Here is a 25,139-nt window from a genome sequence, read left to right on the forward strand (position 1 = left end):
GTTGCCAAGTGGACAAATGAATTTAAATTTGGTTGGAAGAACTTAGATGATGATCTGTGCAGTGGTTGGCCACGATGTGTCACTACTCCAGAAACTATTGCAAAAATGGAGAAAATGGTCATGGAGGATCGCCGACTGAAAGTGTGTGAAATTGCTCACACTTGCCATATGTCATCTGAAAGGGTATGTGTCATTTTAGTTGAAGAATTAGAAATGAAAAAAATTATCTGCAAGATGGGTGCCGTGATTCTTGAGGCTGGATCAAAAACGCTTGAAAATGGACATATCGGAACAATGTTTGGCCCATTTTAGGAGAAACGAATAAGATTCTTTGCACCAGACACAAGCAGACATTTGTAAAGGCAAAGCCCAAACTCTTTGCCTTTACAAATGTCTGCTTGTGTCTGTGTATATGCGGATGGATATGTGTGTGTGTGCGAGTGTATACCTGTCCTTTTTCCCCCTAAGGTAAGTCTTTCCGCTCCCGGGATTGGAATGACTCCTTACCCTCTCCCTTAAAACCCAAATCCTTTTGTCTTTCCCTCTCCTTCCCTCTTTCCTGACGAGGCAACCGTTGGTTGCGAAAGCTAGAATTTTGTGTGTACGTTTGTGTGTCTGTCGACCTGCCATATATATATATATATCCCCTTTAGTGATTCGGCGGACATCAAGCCGATAATCAAGTTCCTCCCACACTCGGTGCATCAATGAGTTCGAAAGCATCGTTGATGCGAGCTCGCAGTTCTGGCACATTTCTTGGTAGAGGAGGTTTAAACACTGATTCTTTCACTTAACCCCACAGAAAGAAATCGCATGGGGTTAAGTCAGGAGAGCATGGAGGCCATGACATGAATTGCTGATCATGATCTCCACCACGACCGATCCATCGGTTTTCCAATCTCCTGTTTAAGAAATACCGAACATCATGATGGAAGTGCGGTGGAGCACCATCCTGTTGAAAGATGAAGTCGGTGCTGTCGGTCTCCAGTTGTGGCATGAGCCAATTTTCCGCGGGCTACGCGTGAAACTTGCCCGCACGCGTTCATCCGTTTCTTCGCTCACTGCAGGCCAACCCGTTGATTTCCCCTTACAGAGGCATCCAGAAGCTTTAAACTGCGCATACCATCGCCGAATGGAGTTAGCAGTTGGTGAATCTTTGTTGAACTTCGTCCTGAAGTGTCGTTGCACTGTTATGACTGACTGATGTGAGTGCATTTCAAGCACGACATACGCTTCCTGGGCTCCTGTCGCCATTTCGTCTCACTGCGCTCTCGAGTGCTCTGACGGCAGATACCTGAAGTGCGGCTTCAGCCGAACAAAACTTTATGAGTTTTTCTACGTATCTGTAGTGAGTTGTGACCATATGTCAATGAATGGAGCTATAGTGAATTTATGAAATCGCTTCAATCATTTGTAATAGCCCTGTATAAAACAAAGATTCTGTAACTTACCAAACGAAATCGTTGGTACGTTGATAGAGACAAAAAACACACAAACACACACACAAATTTCAAGCTTTCGCAACCCACGGTTGCTTCATCAGGAAAGAGGGAAGGAGAGGGAAAGACGAAAGGATGTGGGTTTTAAGGGAGAGGGTAAGGAGTCATTCCAATCCCGGGAGCGGAAAGACTTACCTTACAGACACAAGCAGACATATATAAAGGCAAAGAGTTTGGGCAGGGATGTCAGTCGAACTTCCGCTAATTTCAAGTTGCCGTCGCTCATACCTCACCTGTCATTCAATAACATCTGTGCCTCTGTACTTCCGCGTCGACTGACATCTCTGCCCAAACTCTTTGCCTTTATATATGTCTGCTTGTGTCTGTATATGTGGGGATGGATATGTGTGTGTGTGTGTGTGTGTGTGTGTGTGTGTGTGTGTGTGTGTGCGCGCGCAAGTGTATACCTGTCCCTTTTTCCCCCCAAGGTTAAGTCTTTCCGCTCCCGGGATTGGAATGACTCCTTACCCTCTCCCTTAAAACCCACATCCTTTCGTCTTTCTCTCTCCTTCCCTCCTTCCTGATGAAGCAACTGTGGGTTGCGAAAGCTTGTAATTTGTGTGTGTGTTTGTGTGTTTTTTGTCTCTCTCAACATACCAACGCTTTGGTTTGGTAAGTTACAGCATCTTTGTTTTTAGATATATTTTTCCCACGTGGAATGTTTCCCTCTATATATATGGAATTTCTGTACCCCATCTTTCTGTGCCCAGTGTGCCACATGTGAAAGTGTGCAAAAATTTCTGAATGGATGCAAATCACAGAACTGAGGCAGGATGTGGGAACAAGCCTTGTATTTATCTAATCGAATGTGGGAAACTGCTTAGAAACCACATCCAAGCTGGCCGACACATCAGTCCTCACCGTTAATGCAATAGGTGTATTCGATCCACAGTCAGTGCTGTCCCACAAGAAGTGTGCTGCTAAGACATGTGGTTATCTAAACAGGTTATACTTTATATATAACCTGTGCCTGAATATTCAAAGTGATGTTTTCCTCATATTCAAAGACTAAATACTATTTTCATAAAACTTATGCACCAAGGAGAATGATTGACTAACAAAATTAGGTTCAATTTATTCTCAACCAATGTTAAGAAAACACATACAAAATATTAAGTATATTTACGATGGCTTCTACACACCTGCAATGGCATTCTTAGGATCTCTGGGGTTTGATAAGCTTGCAGTCTTTGATACCTCTCACTAGAAAAAAGATGGTAACACACTCCAGGCTGTGTTCGTCCAGCTCGACCAGCACGTTGCTTTGCACATGACTTTGATATCCACATAGGTCGCAATAAGCATACTCCGGAAAGTGCGTCAAATGATTTCTAAAAAACAAACATTCACAAATATTTCCTTTAGTTATATAAAAATATACCATAAATATGTGAGTAACAAAACAGGAAATGTGATACTTACATTCAATCTCACTGACACTGTAAATGACAGAAATGAAAGGATATTATCCCTGCGCTTTACAGGAAATGAAGCAATATTAATGTACCAATTATAAAACCAGAAGAATGAATGAAACCTTAAGAAAAGGCACTGAACTGCATACTGAGAAATGAAGACTGTGACCAACTTGCAGAGAAACATGATATCAAAATTATGATACTCAAATACTTGAAAAACAAAAATTCAAACCTACATTAAAGCAAAACTGTGAGAACAAAGACCTATAAAACCCAAAAGAAAGGAAACTTAATTATCTTACCCACTAGTATATATTATTACTCATCATGTAGTATAAGATCTTAAAGAAAGTTTAGAATGAAATTAAAGTTTAAAAAAGTAATTTAGAAAGTGACAAAAAATAAAAAGAAATGAGAATACTTACATAACAGGGTGTCCCTAGAAGAGTCGCCAAGCACATTTTCTCTGATTTTTCCGCAAATATCTGCAACTTCACTTTTGCAACATGTAGCTAAGTCAACCCAAACAAATACTGCTCTTCATGTCTTTTGCGCAACACTCACTGTCAATGGAAAACATCAATTTATTTCTCCATTACGAACAAAATCATTTTTGAAGTGGCATTTTGTGTGGCCATTCAATAGAATGGTTCCAAATTAGTCTAGTGTGATATTTATTTTATAAATATGTATTAACAAGGATAGTAAAAGATGAATAACTAGTACACCAGCAATGACTCCGCAGCACTGCTGTGTGGTTCAGTCAGCATAAGCCACAGTGGTGCTGTCTCCTTGCTGGAGTGTTGGTTATTCTCAATATTTTACTGTCCCTTTTAATACAAATCAATAAAACAAATGTCACACTAGACTAATTTAGGATCACTCTATCAAAGAGGCATGTGAAATTCAGCTTTAAAATGATTTTGCTTATAACAGGGAAAATCCGACGCTTTTCATTGCAAAAATGAAATCGAAATCTGCCGAAACATCATAGAAAATGTACCTGAAGAGTCTTAGGAGGGACACTCAGTATATGCGAAATAGTAAAGAGAAATATGATAGTCAGCAAAAAGAGGATACGGGAAAAAACTGCAATGAAAGATAAAAATAATAGCATATACTGCTGCTTAAGAATGGTTGGTGTCCTCTTTTGTTTTTGTTTCTTGTTTCCAACCTGATACTTCCATTATTGTAAGAAAATACATTTATGAATATAATAGAGGGAAACATTCCACATGGGAAAAACATATCTAAAAACAAAGATTCTGTAACTTACCAAACGAAAGCATTGGTACGCTGATAGAGACAATAACAAACACAAACACACACACCAATTTGAAGCTTTCGCAACCCAGGGTTGCTTCTTCAGGAAAGAGGGAAGGAGAGGGAAACGAAAGGATGTGGGTTTTAAGGGAGAGGGTAAGGAGTCATTCCAATCCTGGGAGCGGAAGACTTACCTTGGGGGGAAAAAGGGACAGTTACACACACACACACACACACACACACATCCGCACATATACAGACACAAGCAAACATATGTAAAGGCAAAGAGTTTGGGCAGAGATGTCAGTCGAGGCGGAAGTACAGAGGCAAAGATGTTATTGAATGACAGGTGAGGTATGAGTGGCGGCAACTTGAAATTAGCGGAGATTGAGGCCTGGTGGATAACGGGAAGAGAGGATATATTGAAGAGCAAGTTCCCATCTCCGGAGTTCGGATAGGTTGGTGTTAGTAGGAAGTATCCAGATAACCCGGACGGTGTAACACTGCGCCAAAATGTGCTGGTCGTGCACCAAGGCATGTTTAGCCACAGGGTGATCCTCATTACCAACAAACACTGTCTGCCTGTGTCCATTCATGCGAATGGACAGTTTGTTGCTGGTCATTCCCACATAGAATGCATCACAGTGTAGGCAGGTCAGTTGGTAGATCACGTGGGTGCTTTCACACGTGGCTCTGCCTTTGATTGTGTACACCTTCCGGGTTACAGGACTGGAGTAGGTGGTGGTGGGAGGGTGCATGGGACAGGTTTTACACTGGGGGCGGTTACAAGGGTAGGAGCCAGAGGGTAGGGAAGGTGGTTTGGGGATTTCATAGCAATGAACTAAGAGGTTACGAAGGTTAGGTGGACGGCGGATGACACTCTTGGTGGAGTGGGGATGATTTCATGAAGAATGGATCTCATTTCAGGGCGGGATTTGAGGAAGTCGTATCCCTGCTGGAGAGCCACATTCAGAGTCTGATCCAGTCCCGGAAAGTATCCTGTCACAAGTGGGGCACTTTTGGGGTTCTTCTGTGGGAGGTTCCGGGTTTGAGGAGATGAGGAAGTGGCTCTGGTTATTTGCTTCTGTACCAGGTCGGGAGGGTAGTTACGGGATGCGAAAGCTGTTTTCAGGTTGTTGGTGTAATGGTTCAAGGATTCCGTACTGGAGCAGATTCGTTTGCCACGAAGACCTAGGCTGTAGGGAAGGGACCGTTTGATGTGGAATGGGTGGCAGCTGTCATAATGGAGGTACTGTTGCTTGTTGGTGGGTTTGATGTGGACGGACGTGTGAAGCTGGCCATTGGACAGGTGGAGGTCAACGTCAAGGAAAGTGGCATGGGATTTAGAGTAGGACCAGGTGAATCTGATGGAACCAAAGGAGTTGAGGTTGGAGAGGTAATTCTGGAGTTCTTCTTCACTGTGAGTCCAGATCATGAAGATGTCATCAATAAATCTGTACCAAACTTTGGGTTGGCAGGCCTGGGTAACCAAGAAGGCTTCCTCTAAGCGACCCCTGAATAGGTTGGCGTACGAGGGGGCCATCCTGGTACCCATGGCTGTTCCCTTTAATTTTTGGTATGTCTGGCCTTCGAAAGTGAAGAAGTTGTGGGTCAGGATGAAGCTGGCTAAGGTAATGAGGAAAGAGGTTTTAGGTAGGGTGGCAGGTGATCGGCGTGAAAGGAAGTGCTCCATCGCAGCGAGGCCCTGGACATGCGGAATATTTGTGTATAAGGAAGTGGCATCAATGGTTACAAGGATGGTTTCCGGGGGTAACAGACTGGGTAGGGATTCCAGGCGTTCGAGAAAGTGGTTGGTGTCTTTGATGAAGGATGGGAGACTGCATGTAATGGGTTGAAGGTGTTGATCTATGTAGGCAGAGATGCGTTCTGTGGGGGCTTGGTAACCAGCTACAATGGGACGGCCGGGATGATTGGGTTTGTGAATTTTAGGAAGAAGGTAGAAGGTAGGGGTGCGGGGTGTTGGTGGGGTCAGGAGGTTGATGGAGTCAGGTGAAAGGTTTTGTAGGGGGCCTAAGGTTCTGAGGATTCCTTGAAGCTCCGCCTGGACATCAGGAATGGGATTACCTTGGCAAACTTTGTAAGTAGTGTTGTCTGAAAGCTGACGCAGTCCCTCAGCCACATACTCCCGACGATCAAGTACCACAGTCGTGGAATCCTTGTCCGCCGAAAGAATGACGATGGATCGGTCAGCCTTCAGATCACGGATAGCCTGGGCTTCAGCAGTGGTGATGTTGGGAGTAGGATTAAGGTTTTTTAAGAAGGTTTGAGAGGCAAGGCTGGAAGTCAGAAATTCCTGGAAGGTTTGGAGAGGGTGATTTTGAGGAAGAGGAGGTGGGTCCCACTGTGACGGAGGACGGAACTGTTCCAGGCAGGGTTCAATTTGGATAGTGTCTTGGGGAGTTGGATCATTAGGAGTAGGATTAGGATCATTTTTCTTCATGGCAAATTGATATTTCCAGCAGAGAGTACGAGTGTAGGACCGTAAATCTTTGATGAGGGCTGTTTGGTTGAATCTGGGAGTGGGGCTGAAGGTGAGGCCTTTGGATAGGACAGAGGTTTCGGATTGGGAGAGAGGTTTGGAGGAAAGGTTAACTACTGAATTGGGATGTTGTGGTTCCAGATTGTGTTGATTGGAATTTTGAGGTTTTGGAGGGAGTGGAGCTGGAAGTGGGAGATTGAGTAGATGGGAGAGACTGGGTTTGTGTGCAATGAGAGGAGGTTGAGGTTTGCTGGAATGGTTGTGAAGGGTGAGTGAGTTGCCTTTCCGGAGGTGGGAAACCAGGAGATTGGATAGTTTTTTAAGGTGGAGGGTGGCATGCTGTTCTAATTTGCGGTTGGCCTGTAGGAGGACGCTCTGAACAGCCGGTGTGGATGTTGGAGAGGAAAGATTGAGGACTTTTATTAAGGATAGGAGTTGACGGGTGTGTTCATTGGCTGAGTTGATGTGTAGGTGAAGGATTAGGTGGGTGAGGGCAATGGATTGTTCAGTTTGGAACTGGTATAGGGACTGATGGAAACTTTAAGTGTGAGGCCTTTGGGGGTAATGCCAAATGTCAGACAAGCCTGAGAAAATAAAATATGGGAGTGTAATCTGGCTAGGGCGAAGGCATGTTTGTGGAGGGAATGTAAATAAAACTTAATGGGGTCGTTGTGGAGGTGTTGTGAGGGTGACATGGTATTAGAAAGTAGAAAGTGTAACATGAGGCTAAAATGAAAATGAAAATAAATATAAAAATATATGGGGAGAGATAAAGGTGAACTAGAAAGCAAATGGAGATGTGGTGTGAAAAAAGGCGAAAAAGTGTTGGTTAGAGATGGGCTATGTTGATCCTGTGGTGAACTTGTGTAGGTAGACAACGATGTGCATAAAGGTTAGGTGGTTGTGTTGCCGCCAAAACACGTTCAAGGGTGGAGAAATTCGGGAAAATTTCGAAAAAACTATGCGAATATGTATTAAAAGGAGTGGTTTGGTGGTGGCAGATTATGGAAATGAGGCTAACAATTGTCTGACAAAGAAATAATGACGTTAAAACATGTGGGAAGCGGCTAAAAATGATTGATGATGTGAGAAAAACGGAAATGGAAATAAAGCAAAAGTTATTAGAACTAGCCGAAAAGGTTGTTTAATAGGTGAAAGGAACTGTTTGTGAACTAGAAACGGTGGAAGGCCAGACATATCAACAATTAAAGGGAACAGCCGTGGGTACCAGGATGGCCCCCTCGTACGGCAACCTATTCATGGGTCGCCTAGAGGAAGCCTTCTTGGTTACCCAGGCCTGCCAACCCAAAGTTTGGTACAGATTTATTGATGTCATTTTCATGATCTGGACTCACAGTGAAGAAGAACTCCAGAATTTCCTCTCCAACCTCAAATCCCTGCTCCCTGCCGCCGCTGGATAAGCAGCTGCAGCAGCAAGTCGTATACTCCTAGCTCACTCATTTGTTACATAGTTTAATTCTTAATTTCTTTGCGTGTTTTTGGTACTTGCATTGTTTAATTCATAAATTTCGGGCATATTATAGTAGTTGAGAGTTGTAGCATCGCGTTTTAGTACCTGAATAGTGTAAATTCGCGTAGTCATCTGTCTTCTGTTTTTGTTTTGAACGGCCAGTGTCGGTTGGTCACAGTCAGTGTGCTCCCTGCCGCCGTTGGATAAGCAGCTGCAGCAGCAAGTCGTATACTCCTAGCTCACTCATTTGTTACATAGTTTAATTCTTAATTTCTTTGCGTGTTTTTGGTACTTGCATTGTTTAATTCATAAATTTCGGGCATATTATAGTAGTTGAGAGTTGTAGCATCGCGTTTTAGTACCTGAATAGTGTAAATTCGCGTAGTCATCTGTCTTCTGTTTTTGTTTTGAACGGCCAGTGTCGGTTGGTCACAGTCAGTGTGCTCCCTGCCGCCGTTGGATAAGCAGCTGCAGCAGCAAGTCGTATACTCCTAGCTCACTCATTTGTTACATAGTTTAATTCTTAATTTCTTTGCGTGTTTTTGGTACTTGCATTGTTTAATTCATAAATTTCGGGCGTATTATAGTATTTGAGAGTTGTAGCATCGCGTTTTAGTACCCGAACAGTGTAAAATCGCGTAGTCTCCTTCCGCCGACGAGCAGTGTGTCAGCAGTGCGGAAGTAGCAGCATTACTGCATTTACTAGGCAATCTTGTATTTTAATAACCCTTTAAATTTTGTGTCGATTTGTTTGTGCTCTCTGTAGATTAGTTCAGACGTTCTTTGCACAACAGGTTTTAGCATGGATAGGGACTGCAACTGCTGTGTTCGGATGCAGGCTGAGTTGGCATCTCTTCGCTCCCAGCTTCAGGCAGTGTTGGCTTCGGTCACACAGCTTGAGGCTGTTGCCAATGGGCATCACTGTGGGGGTCCAGATGGGGGTTTGTCGGAGACGGCCAGCTCATCCCACGCATCCCCCGATCGGACTACGACTGTGGTTGCCCGGAATACTGCCCGCATTGAGGCTGATCCCTCACGTGTGGTAGAGTGGGAGGTCGTCTCAAGGTGTGGCAGGGGGTGAAAGACATTCCGGAGGGCTGAACGGAAGGCCTCTCCAGTTTGTCTGACGAACCAGTTTCAGGCTGTGTCTCAGGCTGATACTGATCTTCGGCCTGACATGGCTGCTTGTCCTGTTCCAGAGGTTGCTCCTCAGTCTGCAAGATCCGGGCAGTCGCAGAGGGTGGGCTTACTAGTAGTTGGGAGCTCCAACGTCAGGCGAGTAATGGGGCCCCTTAGGGATATGGCTGCAAGAGAGGGGAAGAAAACTAATGTGCACTCCGTGTGCATACCGGGGGGAGTCATTCCAGATGTGGAAAGGGTCCTTCCGGATGCCACGAAGGTACAGGGTGCACCCATCTGCAGGTGGTCGCTCATGTCGGCACCAATGATGTGTGTCGCTATGGATCGGAGGAAATCCTCTCTGGCTTCCGGCGGCTATCTGATTTGGTGAAGACTGTCAGTCTCGCTAGCGGGATGAAAGCAGAGCTCACCATCTGCAGCATCGTCGACAGGACTGACTGCGGACCTTTGGTACAGAGCCGAGTGGAAGGTCTGAATCAGAGGCTGAGACGGTTCTGTGACCGTGTGGGCTGCAGATTCCTCAACTTGCGCCATAGGGTGGTGGGGTTTTGGGTTCCGCTGGATAGGTCAGGAGTCCACTACACGCAACAAGCGGCTACACGGGTAGCAGGGGTTGTGTGGCGTGGGCTGGTTTTTTTTTTAGGTTAGATGGCCTTGGGCAAGTACAGAAAGGGCAACAGCCTCAACGGGTGCGGGGCAAAGTCAGGACATGCGGGGACCAAGCAGCAATCGGTATTGTAATTGTAAACTGTCGAAGCTGTGTTGGTAAAGTACCGGAACTTCAAGCACTGATAGAAAGCACCGAAGCTAAAATCGTTATAGGTACAGAAAGCTGGCTGAAGCCAGAGATAAATTCTGCCGAAATTTTTACAAAGGTACAGACGGTGTTTAGAAAGGATAGATTGCATGCAACTGGTGGTGGAGTGTTTGTCGCTGTTAGTAGTAGTTTATCCTGTAGTGAAGTAGAAGTGGATAGTTCCTGTGAATTATTATGGGTGGAGGTTACACTCAACAACCGAGCTAGGTTAATAATTGGCTCCTTTTACCGACCTCCCGACTCAGCAACATTAGTGGCAGAACAACTGAGAGAAAATTTGGAATACATTTCACATAAATTTTCTCAGCATGTTATAGTCGTAGGTGGAGATTTCAATTTACCAGATATAGACGGGACACTCAGATGTTTAGGACGGGTGGTAGGGACAGAGCATTGAGTGACACTATCCGAAAATTATCTCGAGCAATTAAACAGAGAACCGACTCAAGGAGATAACATCTTGGACCTACTGATAACAAACAGACCCGAACTTTTCGACTCTGTAAGCGCAGAACAGGGAACCAGTGATCATAAGGCCGTTGCAGCATCCCTGAATATGGAAGTAAATAGGAATATAAAAAAAGGGAGGAAGGTTTATCTGTTTAGCAAGAGTAATAGAAGGCAGATTTCAGAATACCTAACAGATCAAAACGAAACTTTCTGTTCCGACACTGACAATGTTGAGTGTTTATGGAAAAAGTTCAAGGGAATCGTAAAATGCGTTTTAGACAGGTACGTGCCGAGTAAAACTGTGAGGGACGGGAAAAACCCGCCGTGGTACAACAACAAAGTTAGGAAACTACTGCCAAAGCAAAGAGAGCTTCACTCAAAGTTTAAACGCAGCCAAAACCTCTCAGACAAACAGAAGCTAAACGATGTCAAAGTTAGCGTAAGGAGGGCTATGCGTGAAGCGTTCAGTGAATTCGAAAGTAAAATTCTATGTACCGACTTGACAGAAAATCCTAGGAAGTTCTGGTCTTACGTTAAATCAGTAAGTGGCTCGAAACAGCATATCAGACACTCCGGGATGATGAAGGCATTGAAACAGAGGATGACACGCGTAAAGCTGAAATACTAAACACCTTTTTCCAAAGCTGTTTCACAGAGGAAGACCGCACTGCAGTTCCTTCTCTAAATCCTCGCGCAAACGAAAAATTGGCTGACATTGAAATAAGTGTCCAAGGAATAGAAAAGCAACTGGAATCACTCAACAGAGGAAAGTCCACTGGACCTGACGGGATACCAATTCGATTCTACACAGAGTACGCGAAAGAACTTGCCCCCCTTCTAACAGCCGTGTACCGCAAGTCTCTAGAGGAACGGAAGGTTCCAAATGATTGGAAAAGAGCACAGGTAGTCCCAGTCTTCAAGAAGGATCGTCTAGCAGATGCGCAAAACTATAGACGTATATCTCTGACGTCGATCTGTTGTAGAATTTTAGAACAGGTTTTTTGCTCGAGTATCATGTCGTTTTTGGAAACCCAGAATCTACTATGTAGGAATCAACATGGATTCCGGAAACAGTGATCGTGTGAGACCCAACTCGCTTTATTTGTTCATGAGACCCAGAAAATATTAGATACAGGCTCCCAGATAGATGCTTTTTTCCTTGACTTCCGGAAGGCGTTCGATACAGTTCCGCACTGTCGCCTGATAAACAAAGTAAGAGCCTACGGAATATCAGACCAGCTGTGTGGCTGGATTGAAGAGTTTTTAGCAAACAGAACACAGCATGTTGTTATCAATGGAGAGACGTCTACAGACGTTAAAGTAACCTCTGGCGTGCCACAGGGGAGTGTTATGGGACCATTGCTTTTCACAATACATATAAATGACCTAGTAGATAGTGTGGGAAGTTCCATGTGGCTTTTCGCGGATGATGCTGTAATATACAGAGAAGTTGCAGCATTAGAAAATTGTAGCGAAATGCAGGAAGATCTGCAGCGGATAGGCACTTGGTGCAGGGAGTGGCAACTGACCCTTAACATAGACAAATGTAATGTATTGCGAATACATAGAAAGAAGGATCCTTTATTGTATGATTATATGATAGCAGAAAAAACACTGGTAGCAGTTACTTCTGCAAAATATCTGGGAGTATGCGTGCGGAACGATTTGAAGTGGAATGATCATATAAAATTAATTGTTGGTAAGGCGGGTACCAGGTTAAGATTCATTGGGAGAGTCCTTAGAAAATGTAGTCCATCAACAAAGGAGGTGGCTTACAAGACACTCGTTCAACCTATACTTGAGTATTGCGCATCAGTGTGGGATCCGTACCAGGTCGGGTTGACGGAGGAGACAGAGAAGATCCAAAGAAGAGCGGCGCGTTTCGTCACAGGGTTATTTGGTAACCGAGATAGTGTAACGGAGATGTTTAACAAACTCAAGTGGCAGACTCTGCAAGAGAGGCGCTCTGCATCGCGGTGTAGCTTGCTCGCCAGGTTTCGAGAGGGTGTGTTTCTGGATGAGGTATTGAATACATTGCTTCCACCTACTTATACCTCCCGAGGAGATCACGAATGTAAAATTAGACAGATTCGAGCGCGCACGGAGGCTTTCAGACAGTCGTTCTTCCCGCGAACCATACGCGACTGGAACAGGAAAGGGAGGTAACGACAATGGCACGTAAAGTGCCCTCCGCCACACACCGTTGGGTGGCTTGCGGAGTATAAATGTAGATGTAGATGCAGAACTCCTTTGGTTCCATCAGATTCACCTGGTCCTACTCTAAATCCCATGCCACTTTCCTTGACGTTGACCTCCACCTGTGCAATGGCCAGCTTCACACGTCCGTCCACATCAAACCCACCAACAAGCAACAGTACTTCCATTATGGAATCCCTGAAGCATTACACCAACAACCTGACAACAGCTTTCGCATCCCGCAACTACCCTCCCGACCTGGTACAGAAGCAAATAACCAGAGCCACTTCCTCATCCTCTCAAACCCAGAACCTCCCACAGAAGAACCACAAAAGTGCCCCACTTGTGACAGGATACTTTCCGGGACTGGATCAGATTCTGAATGTGGCTCTCCAGCAGGGATACGACTTCCTCAAATCCTGCCCTGAAATGAGATCCATCCTTCATGAAATCCTCCCCACTCCACCAAGAGTGTCTTTCTGCCGTCCACCTAACCTTCGTAACCTCTTAGTTCATTGCTATGAAATCCCCAAACCACCTTCCCTACCCTCTGGCTCCTACCTTTGTAACCGCCCCCGGTGTAAAACCTGTCCCATGCACCCTCCCACCACCACCTACTCCAGTCCTGTAACCTGGAAGGTGTACACAATCAAAGGCAGAACCACGTGTGAAAGCACCCACGTGATCTACCAGCTGACCTGCCTACACTGTGATGCATTCTATGTGGGAATGACCAGCAACAAACTGTCCATTCGCATGAATGGACACAGGCAGACAGTGTTTGTTGGTAATGAGGATCACCCTGTGGCTAAACATGCCTTGGTGCACGACCAGCACATCTTGGCGCAGTGTTACACCGTCCGGATTATCTGGATACTTCCTACTAACACCAACCTATCCGAACTCCGGAGATGGGAACTTGCTCTTCAATATATCCTCTCTTCCCGTTATCCACCAGGCCTCAATCTCCGCTAATTTCAAATTTCCGCCACTCATACCTCACCTGTCATTCATCAACATCTTTGCCTCTGCACTTCTGCCTCGACTGACATCTCTGCCCAAACTCTTTGTCTTTAAATATGTCTGCTTGTGTCTGTATATGTGTGGATGGATATGTGTGTGTGTGCGAGTGTATACCTGTCCTTTTTCCCCCTAAGGTAAGTCTTTCCGCTCCCGGGACTGGAATGACTCCTTACCCTCTCCCTTAAAACCCACATCCTTTCGTCTTTCCCTCTCCTTCCCTCTTTCCTGATGAGGCAACAGTTTGTTGCGAAAGCTTGAATTTTGTGTGTATGTTTGTGTTCGTTTGTGTGTCTGTCGACCTGCCAGCACTTTCATTTGGTAAGTCACATCATCCTTGATTTTAGGTATATTTTTCCTTCGTGGAATGTTTCCTTCTATTATAACCATATCATTAATTTGAACCCAACAATTACGTTTGTTATTGTCGCCTTTGCATTTCGAAATCTTTCCTGTCGTCTTATTTCTCTTTTTTCTCTTTATTTTCTCTTTCTGTTTTTACCAGTAGTTTCACTTTGTATTCACCTTCCCCTTTTACCGTAATCTACTATACAATTTTATCCCGCCTATATATGCTCAACAATACGTAACCCACTTCCCAACCATAACCAAAAAATTTTATTTTCCGCCTTCAACACTACCGCTGCTATAAAATCCACCGTTTCTAGTTCAATAACAGCTGCTTTCACGTATTTAACAACAATTCGGCTAGTTCTAATAACTTTAACTTTATTTCCACTTCCGTTTTTCGCACTTCACTGATCATTTTAGCCGCTCCCCACAGGTTTTAACGTCATTATTTCTACAATTGTTAGCCCCATTTTCGTAATCTTTCACCACAACACCACTCCTTTAACACGTTTTTTCGAAATTTTCTCGAAATTTTCCCGAATTTCTCCGTCCTTTAACGTGATTTAGCGGCAACACAACCACCTAACCTTTTTGCACATCGCTGTCTACCAACCCAAGTTCACCACAGGATCAACTTAACCAACACTTTTTCGTCTTTTTTCATACCAGATCTCCAATTGCTTTCTAGTTCACCTTTATCTCTCCCCATATATTTCTATCTTTCTTTTTCATTTCAACCTCATGTTAAACTTTCCACCTTCTAATACCATGTCACCCTCACAACACCCCCACAATGACCCCATTAAGTTTTATTTACATTTCCTCCGCAAACATGCCTTCACCCTAGCCAGATTACGCTCACATATTTTATTTTCTCAGGCTTGTCTGAAATTTGGCATAACCCCCAAAGGCCTCACACTTAAAGTTCCCATCTCTGGCTGCAACCCTTCTTTCCATCAGTCCCTATACCAGTTCCAAACTGAACAATCCATTGCCCTCACCCACCTAATCCTTCACCTACACATCAACTCAGCCAATGAACACACCCGTCAACTCCTATCCTTAATAAAAGTCCTCAATCTTTCCTCTCCCACATCCACACCGGCTATTCAGAGCATCCTCCTACAGGCCAACCGCCAATTAGAACAGCATGCCACCCTTCACCTCAAAAAACTATCCAATCCCCTGGTTTCCCACCTCCGGAAAGGCAACTCACTCACCCTTCACAACCTTTCCAGCAAACCTCAACCACCTCTCATTGCACACAAACCCAGTCTCTCCCATCTACTCAATCTCCCACTTCCAGCTCCACTCCCTCCAAAACCTCAAAATTCCGATCAACACAATCTGGCACCACAACACCCTAATTCAGTAGTTAACCTTTCCTCCAAACCTCTCTCTCAATCCGAAACCTCTGTCCTATCCAAAGGCCTCACCTTCAGCCCCACTCCCAGATTCAACCAAACAGCCCTCGTCAAAGATTTACTGTCCTACACTCGTACTCTCTGCTGGAAGTATCACTTTGCCACGAAGAAAAATGATCCTAATCCAACTCCCCAAGACACTATCCAAATTGAACCCTGCCTGGAACAGTTCCGTCCTCCGTCACAGCGGGACCCACCTCCTCTTCCTCAAAATCACCCTCTCCAAACCTTCCAGGAATTTCTGACTTCCAGCCTTGCCTCTCAATCCTTCTTAAAAAACCTTAATCCTACTCCCAACATCACCACTGCTGAAGCCCAGGCTATCCGTGGTCTGAAGGCTGACCGGTCCATCGTCATTCTTCCGGCGGACAAGGGTTCCACGACCGTGGTACTTGATCGTCGGGAGTATGTGGCTGAGGGACTGCGTCAGCTTTCAGACAACACCACATACAAAGTTTGCCAAGGTAATCCCATTCCTGATGTCCAGGCAGAGCTTCAAGGAATCCTCAGAACCTTAGGCCCCCTACAAAACCTTTCACCTGACTCCATCAACCTCCTGACCCCACCGACACCCCGCACCCCTACCTTCTACCTTCTTCCTAAAATTCACAAGCCCAATCATCCCGGCCGCCCCATTGTAGCTGGTTACCAAGCCCCCACTTAACGTATCTCTGCCTACATAGATCAACACCTTCAACCCATTACATGCAGTCTCCCATCCTTCATCAAAGACACCAACCACTTTCTCGAACGCCTGGAATCCTTACCTAATCCGTTACCCCTGGAAACCATCCTTGTAACCATTGATGCCACTTCCTTATACACAAATATCCCGCACGTCCAGGGCCTCGCTGCGATGGAGCACTTCCTTTCACGCCGATCACCTGCCACCCTACCTAAAACATCTTTCCTCATTACCTTAGCCAGCTTCATCCTGACCCACAACTTCTTCACTTTTGAAAACCAGACATACCAACAATTAAAGGGAACAGCCATGGGTACCAGGATGGCCCCCTCGTACGCCAACCTATTCATGGGTCGCTTAGAGGAAGCCTTCTTGGTTACCCAGGCCTGCCAACCCAAAGTTTGGTACAGATTTATTGATGACATCTTCATGATCTGGACTCACAGTGAAGAACTCCAGAATTTCCTCTCCAACCTCAACTCCTTTGGTTCCATCAGATTCACCTGGTCCTACTCCAAATCCCATGCCACTTTCCTTGATGTTGACCTTCACCTGTCCAATGGCCAGCTTCACACGTCCGTCCACATCAAACCCACCAACAAGCAACAGTACCTCCATTACGACAGCTGCCACCCATTCCACATCAAACGGTCCCTTCCCTACAGCCTAGGTCTTCGTGGCAAATGAACCTGCTCCAGTCTGGAATCCCTGAAGCATTACACCAACAACCTGACAACAGCTTTCGCATCCCGCAACTACCCTCCCGACCTGGTACAGAAGCAAATAACCAGAGCCACTTCCTCATCCTCTCAAACCCAGAACCTCTCACAGAAGAACCACAAAAGTGCCCCACTTATACCAGGATACTTTCCGGGACTGGATCAGATTCTGAATGTGGCTCTCCAGCAGGGATACGACTTCCTCAAATCCTGCCCTGAAATGAGATCCATCCTTCATGAAATCCTCCCCACTCCACCAAGAGTGTCTTTCCGCCGTCCACCTAACCTTCGTAACCTCTTACTTCATCGCTATGAAATCCCCAAACCACCTTCCCTACCCTCTGGCTCCTACCCTTGTAACCGCCCCCGGTGTAAAACCTGTCCCATGCACCCTCCCACCACCACCTACTCCAGTCCTGTAACCCGGAAGGTGTACACAATCAAAGGCAGAGCCACGTGTGAAAACACCCACGTGATCTACCAACTGACCTGCCTACACTGTGATGCATTCTATGTGGGAATGACCAGCAACAAACTGTCCATTCGCATGAATGGACACAGGCAGACAGTGTTTGTTGGTAATGAGGATCACCCTGTGGCTAAACATGCCTTGGTGCACGACCAGCACATCTTGGCGCAGTGTTACACCGTCCGGGTTATCTGGATACTTCCTACTAACACCAACCTATCCGAACTCCGGAGATGGGAACTTGCTCTTCAATATATCCTCTCTTCCCGTTATCCACCAGGCCTCAATCTCCGCTAATTTCAAATTTCCGCCACTCATACCTCACCTGTCATTCATCAACATCTTTGCCTCTGCACTTCTGCCTCGACTGACATCTCTGCCCAAACTCTTTGTCTTTAAATATGTCTGCTTGTGTCTGTATATGTGTGGATGGATATGTGTGTGTGTGCGAGTGTATACCCGTCCTTTTTCCCCCTAAGGTAAGTCTTTCCGCTCCCGGGACTGGAATGACTCCTTACCCTCTCCCTTAAAACCCACATCCTTTCGTCTTTCCCTCTCCTTCCCTCTTTCCTGATGAGGCAACAGTTTGTTGCGAAAGCTTGAATTTTGTGTGTATGTTTGTGTTCGTTTGTGTGTCTGTCGACCTGCCAGCACTTTCATTTGGTAAGTCACATCATCCTTGATTTTAGGTATATTTTTCCTTCGTGGATTGCCTATATATATATATATAGGCAAAGATGATGTTGAATGACAGGTGATGTAGAAGGGGCAGCAACTTGAAATTAGCGGAGGTTGAGGCCTGGTGGGTTACGGGAAGAGAGAATATATTGAAGGGCGAGTTCCCATCTCTGGAGTTCTGACAGTTTGGTGTCAGTGGGAAGTATCCAGATAACCCGGACGGTGTAACACTGTGCCAAGACGTGCTGGCCGTGCACCAAGGCATGTTTGGCCACAGGGTGATCCTCATTACCAACAAACACAGTCTGCCTGTGTCCGTTCATGCGAAGGGACAGTTTGTTGCTGGTCACTCCCACATAGAAGACTTCACAGTGTAGGCATGTCAGTTGGTAAATCATGCGGGTACTTTCACATGTGGCTCTGCCTTTGATTGTGTACACCTGCCAGGTTACAGGACTGGAGTAGGTGGTGGTGGGAGGGTGCATGGGACAGGTTTTACACCGAGGGCGGTTACAAGGGTAGGAGCCAGAGGTTAGGGAAGGTGGTTTGGGGATTTCATAGGGATGAACCAAGAGGTTACAAAGGTTAGGTGGACGGCGGAAAGACACTCTTGGTGGAGTGGGGAGGATTTCATGAAGGATGGATCTCATTTCAGGGCAGGATTTGAGGAAGTCGTATACCTGCTGGAGAGCCACATTCAGAGTCTGATCCAGTCCGGAAAGTATCCTGGTATAAGTGGGGCACTTTTGGGGTTCTTCTGTGGACAATTAGAGTTTAATGTCTCATCATCATCATAGAAATTGACGTGAGATAATTGTTCAGAATGTCAATGAAAGTTGTGTGAATTCTCAACTAGTCTAAACAGCCTTGGCCTAGTCTGATAAAAGTACAGTTTCCAGTTTCAAAGTGTGCTGGATTTCAACATGTTGTTAATAGTCACTAGAAAATATGGCAGTGTACGATGACACTCAAGATATGTGAGGAGATAATAATCAATGAAATGTCTCTTGTAGTTTCCTTCCATAATGAATTCGAACTTTTGATGTTCGAAATAACTTCCCAACTGGGTTAGTTCATTGACTTATATATTCATTGTTATATGTGGTAAAACAAATAATTTTCTTCTTAAAAAAATTAAGATGAGAAGATAATATTAAACACTTACCTCTTTAACTTTTCCTGAATCAATAACAAATACCACATCATCTATCGTAATACTGGTCTCAGCAATATTAGTAGATAGAATGATCTTCCGAACACCGGGTGGAGATGGCCTGAATACACGCTTCTGGTCACTTGTCTGCAAATTGACAATAACATTTAATCTTTAGGCTGTGCAATTACTAGTCATATTGCCTACAGGTAAAAATGGGGGGAAGGAAGGAATTAAGATGGCTGGCCAACTTCAGTCACATTTGAATTAACTGACATGATTATTTACTTGAATCAAGAAATGAAAAACAGGATACCACTTCTGGATACCTAGCTTACTTTGGACACTACAGACACTGAACACCAGTACAGAGATAAATGTGATATATTAGAACAGCATGAAGGGGGCATCTGGCCCTTAATCAGATTAAGAATCTACAACACGGTTAGAAGTATGAGCTATATTTATCCATCCCTTTATATTACACTTTTTGGTTATTGTTTTGCGTTTATACCCAGAAATGTGGCCTACTTCTGAAGTTCTTGACATTCCTTCATTTATTTCACTTCTTTGTGTCTAAACACTGATTTCAGATTCTGAGTACACTTCAGTGCTTCTTGTACACATTTTCCACAGATGTCACTTATGCATTTTTCACATGGTTTGTCTTGTTTCCATCGCACTTTCCAATTTGAAGGTTCTTTCACTTTTTAAATTTATCTAGTCCTACAGCTGCTTCTTTGTTTGACTGGCTTTCTGGCTCCTGAACAGCTACTCGGGGTTTGCCATGCCTGAGTTCATTTACCAACTGAAGAATGAACGCCTTCTTCTTCTTCAGGTTATTTTTGGTTATTTGATTGTACATGATTCACACATTTATTGTTGGTATGTCTAGGATACAGTAAAAGATGTGCACTGGCCATCTCCTGCAAGCAACCTTACTTGAATGTTTATGAATCATCAACATCGACACATACGTTATGGTGGTACAGAAAGTAACAGTTACTGGTTTCTTCTTTGCTTCTTCACTCACTGTTACTTCACAATGTAGTGTGATGAAGATAGTGAAATTCTTATTCTTTTTCTCTTGGTATACTGTCCCGTGCACTCCAGTCAGTTCTGGAAGTTTCTTGGCAAGTGGAAGGGATGTAAAAATGCTGTCTGTCGTCATGTTCCTTCCTTGGTTCAGTAACAGTGCATGAGGTGAACAACGGCATACACTTCCAACAGTTGGTTAAAACTTCAAGTCAGACAACTGATCAGTGTTTGAAAATATATATGGATAGATAAAAAAATCTACTCACCAAGCAGTGGCAAGAGAAACATAAAAGATGTGGAAATGCGTGAGATTTTGGAGCCAGTGGCTCCTTCTTCTGACAGAAGAATTAAGGAAATGAACGAAGGAAAATGACTGGTGAGGTTTAGGAAATGGAAAGTGACAAAGGAAAGTTGCCCAGAACCCCGGGTTAGAAGGCACTTACTGGATAGGATGAGAAGAAAGGGCTGATTGTTGGTACCTGCAATAGACAAGATTCTCTATAGCAGGTACCGACAATGAGTCTTTCCTTTGCATCCAGTCCAGTACGTTTTCCCTGTTCGGGGATTCAGACCTACTTTTCTGTAACTCTTCCACTTTCCTAACCATCACCTGCCCTCCTCCTTCATCCTTCTTCCTTTCTCTTCTACACTTGTGTCAGAAGGAGGCGCCATTGGGTCTGAAAGCTCAGGTGTTTCCACATCTTTTATGTGTTTTCTCCCACTACTGCTTGGTGAGTTAATTTTTTATCCATCCACATATGTTTGTAGAACTTTAGTCAGTATTTGTCAGGTTTGTTTGGAACTCGCACTTTGGAGGTAACTGCTCATGGGTTATTCATTTCACCATGGCAGTAACAGCAGAGGCAGCTTTGCACGAACTTGTTCCATATTTCAGAAACACGAGCGAGCTTGTCAGGACAGATTTATGGCTCAGGATGACTTCTCACTGATGCAAAGGAATCTGATAAGTTCATGAAATTTGTCTCTTGTTGTATCATCCCTGATAAAACTAGGACCCCAGAAATGTGACCAGAGGTCATCCACGGATACACCTTTAGCACAAAAAGCCTCTGTGGTGCACATCACTGCCATCAATTCCACCAACGATACTGTCAAAGTGGCATTTTTTAATTTAATTCTGAACATTTGACACGGTGTGTCTTTTTATCATAAGCAACAATGACTCATCAAAAGGAATTCAAAGCCAATGACGAGGCAGTCATCTGCTCAGTGGTGAGCTTATGCATTGGGTCCTCTTCTGTCCTCCAGGGTGTTCAAATTAGCACTACTTTCAGATGACAGTATTAGTTACTTCCCATTCCATTCCATCTCTAGTTGTCATTTTCACTGTTGCACAAATTGACATTTGAAGCTGTTGTGGAAAGAACTGAGATGGGAGACACCTACTGAAAGAAGCTTCTCCTCTGTCTCGCTGTCTTCATTGGGAGTTGGAGTTATCTCTGGCAGAAAATCATCACGCATATATGATAAGTTACTTTTTGATTCAATATCTGATTTCTCCAGAGTATGCAAATTATTTTCTTTAGCAAGGTCACACTGACATAACATAAATGAAAACAACTGTTACAAGTAGGAAAGAAGAAAATATAATTAAAAAAGAAAAGAAAATCTGTTTCTAATTGATGAGGCCATGGATCCTGCCATAGGTGGGGAGGATTGTGTGCCTCGTCAATACAGATAACCATACCAAAGATGCAACCACAATGGAGGGATATCTGTTGAGAAGCCAGACAAATGTGTGATTCCTGAGGAGGGGCAGCAGCCTTTTCAGTAGTTGCAAGAGCAACAGTTTGGATGATGGCTGATCTGGCCTCGTAACATCACCAAAATGCCTTGCTGTGCTGGTACTTCAAATGGCTGAAGCAGGGTGGGGGGATGGGGATGGGGGTGGGGGTGGGGGGTGGGGGGGGGGGGATCTATAGCTGTAACTTTTCCCGAAAGCATGCAGCTCTATTGTATAGTGAAATGATTATGGCATCCTCTTGGATAAACTATTCTGGATATAAAATAGTACCCCATTTGGATCTCATAGTGGGGACTAATAAGGAGGATGTCCTCATCATCATGAGAAACAAAATTGGTGTTCTACAGATAGGAGCATTGCAATGTCCCTTAATTAAGCAGGGACGCAAGAAAATTTAAAAAGAAAAATAGATAGGTTAAAGTAACATATAGTGGAAATTAGTGAAATTCGGTGGCAAGAGGAACAGGACTTACGGTCAGATGAATACAGGATTTTAAACACAAAATCAAATAGGTAATGCAGGAGTAGGTTTAATAATGAATAACAAAATAGGAATGCGGGTAAGCTACTATGAACAGCATAGTGAATGCACTATTGCAGCGTAGATAGGCACGAAGCCTACACTCACCGCAGCAATACAAGTTTATATGCCAACTAGTTCCACAGACGATAAAGAGATTGAAGAAATGTATGATGAGATATAAGAAATTATTCAGTTAGTAAAGGGAGACAAAAACTGAATATGATAGGAGAACTGAATTCAATAGCAGGAACTGGAAGAGAAGGAAAAACAGTATGTAAATATGGATTGGGGGAAAGGAATGAAAGAGGAAGCCAGCTGACAGAATTTTACATAAGGCATGATTTAATCATCACTAACACTTGGCTTGAGAATCATAAAAGAAGACAGTATGCATAGAAGATATCTAGAGACTCCGGAAGGTTTCCTGATAATTACTTTAGGATAAGACAGAGATTTCAGAACCAGATTTTAAATTGTAAGACGTTTCCAGAGGTAGATGTGGACTCGATCCAAATTTATTGGTTATGTACTGTTGATTAAGACTGAAGACATTACAAAAATCTGGGAAATTAAAGAGATAGAAATCGGGTGTGTTGAAAGAACCAGAGGTTGTTGAGAATTTCAGGGGGAGCATTGGGGAATGACTGATGAAAACAGGGGAAAGAAATACAGTAGAAGATGAATGGGTAGCTTTGGGAGAGAACATAGAGAAAGCAGCAGAGAATCAAACAGGTAAAAGACACAGCCCAGCAGAAATTGTTGGATGACACAGGACACACTGAATTTAATTGATGAAAGGAGGAAATATAAGAGTGCAGTTAACGAATCAGGTGAAAGGGAATACAAATGTCTAAAATATGAGATTGACATGCACTACAAAATGACTAAGCAGGAACGACTAAAGGACAAATGTAAGGATTCAGAAGCCTATATCGCTACGGGATAGACAGATACTGCCTATAGGAAAATTAAAGAGGCCTTTGGAGAAATGATAAGCACCTCATATGGAAAACCAGTCCTAAGCAAAGATGGGAAAGCTGAAAGGTGGAAGGTGTTTACAGTGCCTACACAAGGGCGATATACTTGAGAGCAATATTATAGAAATGGAAGAAGACGTAGATGAAGATGAGATGAGGAATGTAACACCGTTAGAAGAATTTGACAGAGCACTGAGTCCTGGGAGTAGACAACATTCTACTAGAACTACTAACAGCCTTGAGAGAGGCATCATAACTAAACTCTTCCTACTAGTATGGAAGATGTATGAGACAGATGAAATACCCTCAGACTTCAAGAAGAATATAATAATTTCAATTTTAAAGAAATCAGGTGCTGGCAGGTGTGAATATTACTAAATTATCAGTTTATTAAATTCATGGTTGCAAAAATACTATCACGAATTCTTTACAAAAGAATGGAAAAGTGGTAGAAGCTGACCTCGGGGGAGATCAGTTTGGATTCCGGAGAAGTGTAAAAACGCACGGAGCAAAACTGACCCTACGACTTTTCTTAAAAGATAGGTTAAGAAAAGTTAAACCTAATTTTGTAGTATTTGTAGGCTTAGAGAGAGCTTTTGACAATGTCTACTGGAATACTCTCTTTGAAATTCTGAGGGTAGCAAGAGTAAAATACAGGAAGCGAAAGACTATTTACAACTTGTACAGAAACCAGATGGCATTTATAAGTATCGCGGGGCATGAAAAGGGAAGCAGTGATTGAGAAGGGAGTGAGACTGGGCTGGAGCCTATCCCCGAAATTATTCAGTCTGAATTTTGAGCAAGCTGTAAAGCAAACAAAAGAAAATTTTGGAGTAGGAATTAAAGTCCAGGGAGAAGAAATAAAAACTTTTATGTTTGCCAGTGACACTGTATTTCTCTCAGAGACAGCAATGGACTTGGCAGAGCAGTTGAATGGAATGGAAAGAGTCTTGAAAGAACAATATAAGATGAACATCAACAAAAGAAAAACGAGGATAATGGAATGTAGACAAATTAAATCAGGTGATGCTGAGGGAATAGATTAGGAAATGAGACACTTAAAGTATTAGATGACTTTTACTATTTGGTCAGCAAAATAACTGACAATGGCTGAAGTAGAGAGGATGTAAAATGTAGACTGGCAATCGCAAGAAGAGCATGTCTGAAGAAGAGAAATTTGGTAACATCAATTACAGATTTAAGTGTCAGGAAGTCTTCTTCTGAAAGTATTTGTATGGAATGTAGCCATGTATGAAAGTGAAAAATGGACAATAAAATATTTTAGGCAAGAAGAGAAAAGAAGCATCTGAAATGTTGTGCTATGAAGAATGCTAAAGATTAGATGGGTAAATCATGTAACTAATGAGGAGCTACTCAACAGAATTGGAGAGAAAAGAAATCTGTGGCACAAATTAACTGAAAGAACAGCTCGATTGGTAGGGCATACAGATGGGGCCAGAAAAATGTAGACACTCTTTGAAAGTTAATACCTTTGGAACAAAATGACATATCACTGCAATTTTGTGTGGTAGCATAGTCTGTCGTTTCCTCAACAAATCTTGGTGAGTGTTTTCCAGCAGGTG

General features: G+C 43.8%; 1 protein-coding gene across 2 annotated transcripts in view; it reads right to left on the reverse strand.

The window, feature by feature from the left end:
• The window catches only part of LOC126094763 (3'-5' RNA helicase YTHDC2-like), a 287,438-nt gene that overhangs the window by 129,525 nt on the left and 132,774 nt on the right, over window positions 1-25,139 (reverse strand). For both annotated transcript variants that reach the window (XM_049909315.1, XM_049909314.1), the window contains exons 13-14: window positions 19,266-19,400; window positions 2,642-2,830 (exon numbers count right to left, since the gene is read on the reverse strand). In XM_049909315.1, the coding sequence (XP_049765272.1) occupies window positions 2,642-2,830; window positions 19,266-19,400 (324 nt within the window). The remainder of the gene's footprint in view (window positions 1-2,641; window positions 2,831-19,265; window positions 19,401-25,139) is intronic.

This window comes from Schistocerca cancellata, chromosome 8 (assembly GCF_023864275.1).
Source record: "Schistocerca cancellata isolate TAMUIC-IGC-003103 chromosome 8, iqSchCanc2.1, whole genome shotgun sequence".
In the NCBI taxonomy this organism is placed as follows: Eukaryota; Metazoa; Arthropoda; class Insecta; order Orthoptera; family Acrididae; genus Schistocerca; species Schistocerca cancellata.